At 39.3% G+C, this 9,921-nt stretch overlaps 1 protein-coding gene across 2 annotated transcripts; it reads right to left on the bottom strand.

Moving 5' to 3' along the window:
• Nucleotides 1-676: 676 nt before the first annotated feature.
• etv5b (ETS variant transcription factor 5b) lies at nucleotides 677-9,224 on the bottom strand. Of its 2 annotated transcripts, none has more exons than XM_048200547.1 (12): nucleotides 9,069-9,224; nucleotides 7,034-7,180; nucleotides 6,801-6,888; nucleotides 6,677-6,724; nucleotides 6,378-6,428; nucleotides 4,921-5,044; nucleotides 4,548-4,835; nucleotides 3,877-4,166; nucleotides 2,771-2,833; nucleotides 2,387-2,625; nucleotides 2,206-2,313; nucleotides 677-2,043 (listed from the first exon to the last, which is right to left on the bottom strand). In XM_048200547.1, the coding sequence occupies exons 2-12, from the start codon at nucleotides 7,079-7,081 to the stop codon at nucleotides 1,804-1,806; spliced, it is 1,587 nt and encodes a 528-aa protein (XP_048056504.1). In that variant the 5' UTR covers nucleotides 7,082-7,180; nucleotides 9,069-9,224; the 3' UTR covers nucleotides 677-1,803. The 2 variants fall into 2 exon arrangements, with proteins under 2 accessions (XP_048056504.1, XP_048056505.1); XM_048200548.1 differs by having other exon boundaries at nucleotides 2,212-2,313.
• Between the last annotated feature and the right edge of the window lie 697 nt (nucleotides 9,225-9,921).

The following is a 9,921-nucleotide window of genomic DNA, read 5'->3' as shown; positions in this document are numbered from 1 at the left end:
TGAGTACAGTGGTTCAATATTAATATTATAGAGCGACTAGAATATTTTTGGTGCACCAAAAAAAAAAGAAATAACGACTTATACAGTGATGGCCGATTTCAAAACACTGCTTCAGGAAGCATCTGAGCACAAATGAATCAGTGTGTCGAATCAGCAGTTCAGAGCGCCAAAGTCACGTGATTTCAGCAGTTTGGCAGTTTGATACACGATTCCGAATCATGATTCGATATGCTGATTCATAAAGCTCCGAATCTTCCTGAAGCAGCGGCCATCACTAAATAAGTCGTTTTTTTTTTTTTTGGCACACCAAAAATATTCTCATTGCTTTATAATATTAATATTGAACCACTGTACTCACATGAACGGATTTAAATATTAAATGTTTTTAGTACATTAATGGATCTTGAGAGAGGAAATGCCATTGCTGGCTATGCAGGCCTCACTGAGCCATCGGATTTCAACAAAAATATCTTAATTTGCATTCTGAAGATGAATGAAGGCTTTACGGGTGTGGAACGACATGAGGGTGAGTAATAAATGACAGAATTTTCATTTTTGGGTGAACTAACCCTTTAAGTAGGAGAATTTAATGACCATTATAACTCCGTTCATTTACCCCAGATATGTTCTCAAAGTAGAGGTAGCTATAAATGAGACAAAAACCAAACAAACCATATCCAAAAAGAACCATATCTGTTTATGGACATTTATTTATCCTGTACCTTGTAGTTTAGAAAATACAGATCTGTAATTGTACACCAAAACTGTACTTGAAAATTCTTAATGAAAGAAATTGTCTTCAAAAGACAATGAAACAACAGTTTTATCCACAGTGAAACAGAACTAGGGGTCTGTTGTACCCAGGACAGACAAGCAAGGTTGACAGTGAAGGTGGAAAGAGCTAGGGGGATTCATGCCATGCTTGTTTACTACTGAACAGTGATCAGATGGCCTTACTGTAATCCTTTGGTAAACAGTTAAAGGTCGCACAAGCATGACTGATCCTGAATCAGTAACCAGGCTTTTTCAGCCTCAATTTCCCCCTATATCAAGAGCTGGCTTTCAATTTCACACACACCACTGTACAAAAAGAACAGATTACAAGTGATAAAAGTCTGTTGTACAGCTTATACAATGCAATTCAATTCTGCTTTTGCAAAAATATACTCATAATATACATAGATTTCACTTTTCAATTCCCCTGCGCAGTTTTTGCCCATTCTACCCCGCCCCATATCCATAAAAATCACATTACAAAAGCAGTTGAAATAACCATTTCTGAACAGTTGTAAAGCATTTTACTTGGCCAGCTGGAGAAAAATTGTGCATTTTTCCAGATTATAATCAAAGCTATATACACTCTGATAATGACAACAGCCTGAGGTGCATCATTATGCATTGTCAAAAGTCAAAAAATTTCACTGAAGCAGAGCATTTAAAAAAAAGACACCAGGCCCAATACACAAAGAAAGCAGTGCACAAAAGCCATATTTTAAAATATACACTTATTTATATATCTATATATATATAAAATTAAAGGTTATACTGAAAAATACTGTTGTGTCCCTTTACATTTTTTTTTTTTTTTTTTTTGTGTTGTTGTTGGTAAATTTAAAAAAGCAGACATTTTTCCAACCTGTGTAAGTAAACAAATGAACAATAAAAATGTGGCAAGAAAGTCTAGAGACTTTTCAGCAGGCTTTACAGATTCTTCATTGGAGCGATTACAGTTTGACGTGAGCTGCATTTGGAGTGCGAGGATGCATTTTAGAGTTCTGGTCCGCTCGGCGGTAGCGAAGCAGTTCAGAAAGCGTAATTTTCAGGAAAGGACGGCCCAACTAAGCACTGGTCCCTGGCTTCTGCTGGATAACTACAGCTTCTGTTAGTCTCATCAAAGTGTGAGAGTGGAACGGTGTCATCCTCAGGAACCTGCAGCCCGTCGGGGTCTACCTTCAGGCTGGGCCTTTGGTTGTCAGGGAATGCCATGGAGAAGAGTGCATCTGGATCACACACAAACTTGTACACATACCGCTCTCCAGCAACCTGTATGTGAACGAGAAAGATAAATGTTTTAGAAAATCTTGTTTGGAAAAAGCTGATATGCTTTGATTGGGGTGGACTTTACTAACTACAGCCAATGAGGGAACTACAATCTAATCATTAAGGGATTGAAAGAAGAAAAATGACATTGGAACGTGAACGTGCCTTTACCTTCTGCATGATGCCCTTCTCATAGTAGTAACGCAGGGAGCGGCTCAGCTTGTCATAATTCATCGCAGGCCTGTTCTTCTGGATACCCCAACGGCGAGCAACCTATTGAAAATGTGGGTGTTAATTCTGCTAGTCGGCTGGTCTATAAAGCTATTTGCTTTCATAACACACTGACCTCCTCTGGTTCAATGAGTTTAAACTCAAGCCCACGGCCAGTCCAAGCAATGAAGTGGCTGTTGGATGGGTCGTCCAGCAGAGTGACCAGGAACTGCCAGAGTTGCAGAGACCCCCTTCGCTGATATGGAGGACCCTCCCGGAAAACTCCACCCTCCTGCTTCAGCTTTCCCTCCAGGCGGTCTGGGACCACACATGCATCATCATAATAGAGGTGGGATTCTCCATCATACCCAAAACCTACAGTCAACAGCCAGAGAGAGATAGAGAGATCTTAATATGGACAGTCTGAGAAAGAAATTTCATTAAAACATAAGACTAATCAGAAGCTGTTGCTTAATAAAACATCTGCACTTCAAAGAAATTATAGAAGAAAAAGTCTCACCCTCACTGCTGGTGCCATAGAAATTTGCTGATTTGCCAAAAGATGACTGGCAATTCTGTACTTCTGCAAGACAAGAAGATTAGAATTGAGAAGATTATAAAAATCACATTAATAATACATACATACATACACACACACACACACACACACACACACACTTATAGGAGTTCCCAATTTCCATTAAAAAATAAAATAAAATTATATACAAAAAAAATTATATATAATTATATATATATATATATATATATACACACACACACAAATTTGGGGAGTTATTAAATTATTATTATTAATTATAATTATTAAAATAATTTAAAAATATATATTATAATTTGGGAGTTCAAGTTTTTTTTAAATATATTATATTATATTGTTTTATTTTGTATTATATTGTATATTTTTAAAATTATTTTTAAAACTTGAACTCCCAAATTATAATATAATATAATATAATATAATATAATATAATATAATATAATATATATAATGGGAGTTCAAGTTTTTAAAAATTAATATATATTATATATATTATATTATATATATTATATTATATTATATTATATTATATTATATTATATTATATTATATTATATTATATTATATTTTGTTTTATTTTGTATTTTTAAAAATTATTTTTAAAACTTGAACTCCCAAATTATAATATAATATAATATAATATAATATAATATAATATAATATAATATAATATAATATAATATAATATAATATAATATAATATAATATAATATAATGGGAGTTCAAGTTTTAAAAATATTTTAAAAAGTATACAATGTAATATAATACAATACAATATAATGTAAAATTTGGAATTTCAAATTTATCAGAGTTCTACTGTGCTACTGGGAATTTCGCTTCAGGGCAAAAGATTTCCACATGCAGATTTCATCTTGAGTTTACAAATTTGGCAAGTTGACCAAGAGAAAGCTGTGTGAGCTTTCATATGTGGCTACACTACCGACACTGGACCTTTTGCTTGTGTCACTATTATGACAGTTTCACCACCAACAGACCTAGTGGGAGCTAAAAGGTTCTCATTACATCACTACATGCTTCACAGGGACTGAATCCCAAAAATTTACACCCACCTGAGTCAAAGCCGAAGTCTCTGGGCTCTTGTTTGATTGACAATTGGTGGATCAATGGTGCACGAGGAGGTCCCATGTTTTGCAAACCCTGCTCATTGTAACGAGGATCCACCATTTCCTTTTTGAATCCCTGCGGAGGCATTGGCACCAATGGCTCTGACATCTGCCGGTGATAAGGGGGGCGGCTATGTCGGGGAAAATGGCCGCGGTTCTGCGGGGGGTAAGGTGTCTGACAACGGCCATCGGACTGTGGGAACGGCAGACAGGGCTCGGAAAGCTGCCGATGGAACCTAACGAGATGAAGAGTAAGAGAAAGGGGGGGAAGAGGAAAAAAGACGTGAGAAAGCATTATTAACAACATTGAGGGGAATTGAGATCATGAGCTTCACATCAAAGGGATGAGCCTTTTTTTCCATTAGTTAAACCTGAAGACTTGAATGGGATAAACATAGAACTGCTTTCCAGGTCAGTGTGGCATCTTTAACAAGATAAAACCCAATGAAAGGCTCAACCTGAGCTGATTACAGTACTTTTAACATGCACGAGCAGCTCAAGCTGAAGGCAAAGATAGAAACGAGGTTAGAAATCGAACACCGTGACCCAAAAAATGACTATGAAGTGTCGTAAAGAAAAAACCTAGTAATAAATTGCATGTCGTCATATATTCATACCTGTGGTCTGTGCTGTAGGAGGCATCTGGGTGATTGACAGGTGGGCAGGGCACAGCAAAAGGTGGGCTTTGACTGTGGAGTGGAGTCTGTGCTCTCTGATGTGGTGGGGTAGAACTGTGGTTGTGGACAGGTAGTAGTGGCAGTCCTTGTGTCTGAGTTTGGGCTGGTGGCATCGCTCTTTTTTGCACATGATGTGTTGCTGTGCTGGTGGAGGAGCCGAAGGGTGATGCCGGCGTAGAAGGAGGAGTCAGTGGCTTGTTGAAAGAAAACGGCTTTCTGTCGAAGGCACTAAAATTGACAAAATACAAATAAAGCATGAGCGAGGGGGAATATGGAGAAGGGAAAGATGGGGAAAGGACGAGGAAATGTATACCTGTAGTTATATAGGCACTTCTCTCCATATGGAGAGAGTCTCTGCTCTTGTCCACAGGGGGAAAATTCCCTGCTTGGGCTCAGTTCCCTCTTTACTTTAGTTTGAAGAGGTCCATGGAACATCACTAGAGAAACAAAGTTTTTCATTTAAATTTATGTGGCACAAATACAGTCTACATTAGCTAAAATGTCAAAATAAAAATACAGTTCTTTGACTGGGAACCTAACTATGGAAGTTTGTTTCCGCCACTGAATAAAAAAGGTAATTGTGACTTTTTCTCTCACAATTCTGACTTTTTTTCCTCGCAATTGCGAGTTTACATTTTGCAATTCTTTTCTCAGAATTGCGTGATATAAACTCGCATTTCCGAGTTATAAAGTCAGAATTGCATGATATAGTCGCAATTGCAAGTTATGAAGTCAGAATTGCGTGATAAAGTCACAATTGTGAGTTATAAAGTAGAATTGAGAGTTATAAACTTGCAATTCTGAGACTTTTTCCCCCCTCAGAATTGGACTTTATAGCACACAATTGTGAGAAAAAAAGTCAGAATTGTGAGATAAAAAGTCGCAATTATCTTTTATTTTTTTAATTCCGTTGCGGAAACAACATACCTAACCTAGTATGTTTCTGGTGATAAATATTAAGTACTGAACTACTGGAACTACTTCTTTTAAAAGGGCAAGGAAAAAAGGCCTTTCCCTCTAGAAAAGGAGGCCACAAGTTAGAACTCGCAGACTATCACGTGATTCCTATGGAAAAAAGGGCCCCACTGCCCAGCTGTGGTGAAAGAGGGGCCTGTGAGAGCTACAGGCACGATGCCAGATAAGAGGAATTGTGCCAGACAAACACACACATACCCTCTCACACACAATTTCTATGCAAACACATCCATGTGCATTCACGTTCTACAATAAACACCATTGACACCATAGAAAATGCACACAATTAAGACTTATTCAGAGCCAAATGGGAAGAAAAACTAACAAGGGAAACAGCCAGAGCACTGTTCACCGGCACATAATAACCAGTGTGTGTGTGCGCCGAGGATCCAGCCCCATTAAAATGTCACCAAGCTGGAGGCTGCCATGAGTTACAGCACCGCAACGACACACTGGGCCTCACATGTGTGCATGCACTCACACACACACACACACACACACACACACACACAAACATCTTTAACTCATGCCTAGGAATCAGGTTTGGCACAGAAACTCTTATTTAAAAAAAAAAAAAAAAAAAAAAAAAAAGAGACATTGTTTTTTTTCTTTGGTTTCAAGGGGGTAGGTACGCTTCAAAACGTCCACAGCAAATTAGATAATAATTTGTGCAGTATAAATAAATAAATGTTTTTCATATGCCAGGAGTTTCTATAATTCATTAAGACAAGTTCTATATGCTATTCTACAACCAACCCCACTTCCTTGTTACATGAATATTCAAAAGGTACTCACAGTTATCCGACTGGAAATCTGGAACAAACTGTTCGTCATCAGGTACCTGGGCTGCACATGGAGAAGGAAAACAATTTATACTGACTGACTTGCTTCAGACCTGTTCAGAGTCAGTGAATAAAGGCATGTAATATTTAACACGAATATAAATAATTCGTATGTTTATATATATGCTGTATTGTCTTATCCTATTTGCATGAGGCCCCAGAGATCAAGCACTGAGATGATGCATTAACCACCAAGTTGTGTTTTAACAGTAGTTATGAAACGTATTCCGTAACCTAGAGCTGTTGCCGTACCTTCTGCTATCCAAATCTCTTGTAGCTGGCTGAGATCTTGAAAGAGCTCTGTGGAACAAAACGATTGATTTGTGATTCATTTGTTTGGGCATGGGTTAAATGATGTGGATGTTCATTTGTTTACCCTCAGTATCCTGTGCCAGCTCAGTGTCAACAAACTTCCTTTTTCGGTCATTGAAAGGCCTGCAAGATGGTTCCTGCATGTGAGACTTCTGTAAAATGAGAAATAATGAACATTTGAACAAGTGATCATTGTGTACAGCCATCCACACTGATGGATATTCTGTAGTAAAATATTAGAATTACAGTCACAAAAGTAAAGAAAATGAGGCATGACAAGTTAAAGCAGAGACGTACACTGGGGGGCACCATGAAAGGGACCTGCTGGTCGTAAAACCCGTCCATGTCGCTTGCTTCTCACTGCGGCCTAAGGGGCTGCAGCAGGAGGGAAAACGGGAATAAACAGGGATAAAGGGGGGGTGGGCCCACGGGTGATATCGTCGCCTGTCGGAAGAAGAGCCGAGAAAAGTGGCACTTAGAGAAAGACAAGCACTCTGTCAGGATCTGATGCAGCTGTCACTGATCGTCCCGGGTCCTGACAGTTCAGGACCAACTGTCCCTTTGATCTGTGAAAACTTCAGCTAGCGTGTTTGTTTGTGTAACACTCACTCTCAGCTCCTGCTCGGATGAAGTGTGCTGCATTAGTGCAGGACGCTTACACTCGCTCACCCTCTTCTCTCTCACACACACACACTTTAAGGCTCACGGTACAGATGGGGGTCCTTACATAACCATACAGTACCATCTGTTGCCCATGAGACTATCCAAGAGACTATAAGAATCTAAACGAAAGTGATCATTTAAAAAAAAAAAAAATTAAACAGCAACGTTTATTAAAGCAAATAAGGTTCAGATTTAAAAGGATAGTTATATTTTTTATCCATTTACTCACCCTCAAGTTGTTCCAAAACTGTATACATTTCTTTGTTCTGCTGTATATGTAACCCCTCCAGTTCTAACTGCCTGGGACTCGAACCCGGGTCCGCCGGCATGGGAGTCGGGCGCTCTAACAAGGAAGCTAAGGACAGTCGCTAGAGCACCTCTTGAGATCAGGGGAGTGAGGTTTACAGGCACAGCTCTTACCAGCCTATGTCCATTACACTCACCCCCTAAATCTCACTCCCGTCCGGGTCACGGCACCAACGTAACCCTTCCTGTTCGAACCGCCTGCTCTAAGTGGGATTCGAACCCGCGTCCGCCGGCATTGGAGTCGGGCGCTCTAACAAGAAGTCTAAAGACCGCAGCCTCTAGCGTCAGTCGCTAGAGCACCTCTTGAGATCAGTTAAGGTCTCTTAACATCAGTTGCATGCACAAAAGAAGAAATTTGGAAGAATGTTTGTACCCTGGCAGATATCGCCCCCCATTTACAACAATAGTAGGAAAAAAATGACTATGGTAGTCAAAGGGGGACGAGATCTGCTCGGGTACAAACATTCTTCCAAATATATTCTTTTGTGCACAAAGATACAGGTTTGGAACAACTTGAGGGTAAGCCAGAATTTTCATTTCTGGGTGAACTATCCCTTTAAATAGTGGAATAAAATAACGAAGCCTAAGCTGTTCCTCACGCTTCATCACACACGTGTGTTTATTTTCCCTGACGCAAGTGTTCAGGCCATAAAATCGTATTACAGCCGCGAGGCCAAGAAAACACCTCACCGCCTAACCTCCCTGGACCAAGAACTAATTAAACATCCATCGCTTCACATTATTGCTTCCTGAAGCTTATCAGACCTTTATAAAACAGGAGGAACGTGCGTCTGCACTTTTCATTCTGAAAAAGAAGAGTTTGTGCTTTTATTGGCGATAATAAAGGCAACCAGCGGAAGCTATAGTTGTTGAATAAGTAAAACGAGATTATAGCATTACAACAGCGAGTTAACAGGTATAAGAGCGAGTTCAAGAAGTTCAATCCCTTCCCCCCCAGCGCCCATTATCGCCGCGCGCTCCCCCTCCCTTCCCTCGGTCGCTTGTTTTTCTCAATGAAGTGAAATTTGATCCTCCGTGCGCGCTACCCAAAAGAACCTCAGCCGTTCCATTCATAAAAACACCAAACGCGCGTGAAGCACTTCGCCAAACCGCATATGGATTGCGCAGAGAGCAAACTGCAATTATGTTTAAGTTTAAAACAAGCTTCATAAAGTACAGAGAAAACAAACCACTTGGAAATGGTTGCGCACAAAGAAAATGGCGTGCGAGCCAGCAAAACTAAACGCTGCGTTTTAAGTAATACAACTTTTTTTTTTATAAAAAAATAAAAGCAGAAAATGAAACTTGCATTGGCTCATAATTAAACAATACAAAGCTAAAGCAGAGTGTAAAATATACTCACCCAACGGTGGTTAAATCCTTTGCTTTTACAAAAAAAGAGTGATCTGATAAATCCCAGAGAGAAAAACAGCCAGTGTTTGCGAGCACTAATGGGTATCGCGCTCAGCCTCAGCTTGACGCGACTGAAATTTTCTCAATGGACTCGCCTGCTTTTCCAAGAGCATCGGCTTAACGCTGTGAATCACACTCATTGGCTAGTCTCCACGTCATTCAAGCGATTTACCAATAGCTGTCTCCTCATTACCTATGCGAGTATGAGGCTGTAGTCAGCCAATCAGAGCAGGGCTCTCTCCTGTTTTTATGAATGACTGGGTTTCATTCAACAACCAGATGTTTCTCCACCGCAAAGAGACTTTTAAAGGGCCAGAAGCGAAACGAGAGTGAATGTCCAACTGAGGCTCTAAACTTGCGCGGCCGATCTGAATTATATTCTAAGCGATTTCCTAAAATATAGTTTTAGCGTAATAAGTAAAGACTGCGAGTTTAGGCTATATGTAAAATTAAAACCTCAGATTCCAAATCAAAACATGCAAAATGCTTTTGAAAAAGTGCTAGTTTTTTATTTTGTTATCATTAATTAGAAATTAAATAACAATGTAAAAGAGAGAAAATGTTTACAGTATGTCTAATCCAGCTATTGCTTTTTCAGTGTGAATATTGACTGGGCTTCGAAAGCCACTGACCTCTATCTTGGGTGACAGAAGAGTGGACGTGTCACTCTGGACAATGACTGGAATCCATTGTGATAATCATATTCTTACCAAAACATTTCCCAACAACATGTTTGTTTTTGCTCACTCCCTACAGCCAATGCACAGATCACTTATATTCACACAAGGTTTTAAAACAGACAA

The sequence above is a fragment of the Megalobrama amblycephala genome, linkage group LG8 (genome assembly GCF_018812025.1).
Source record: "Megalobrama amblycephala isolate DHTTF-2021 linkage group LG8, ASM1881202v1, whole genome shotgun sequence".
Classification (NCBI taxonomy): domain Eukaryota; kingdom Metazoa; phylum Chordata; class Actinopteri; order Cypriniformes; family Xenocyprididae; genus Megalobrama; species Megalobrama amblycephala.
Note: the sequence above shows the minus strand (reverse complement) of the source record. Positions and strands in the feature narration are given on the sequence as shown.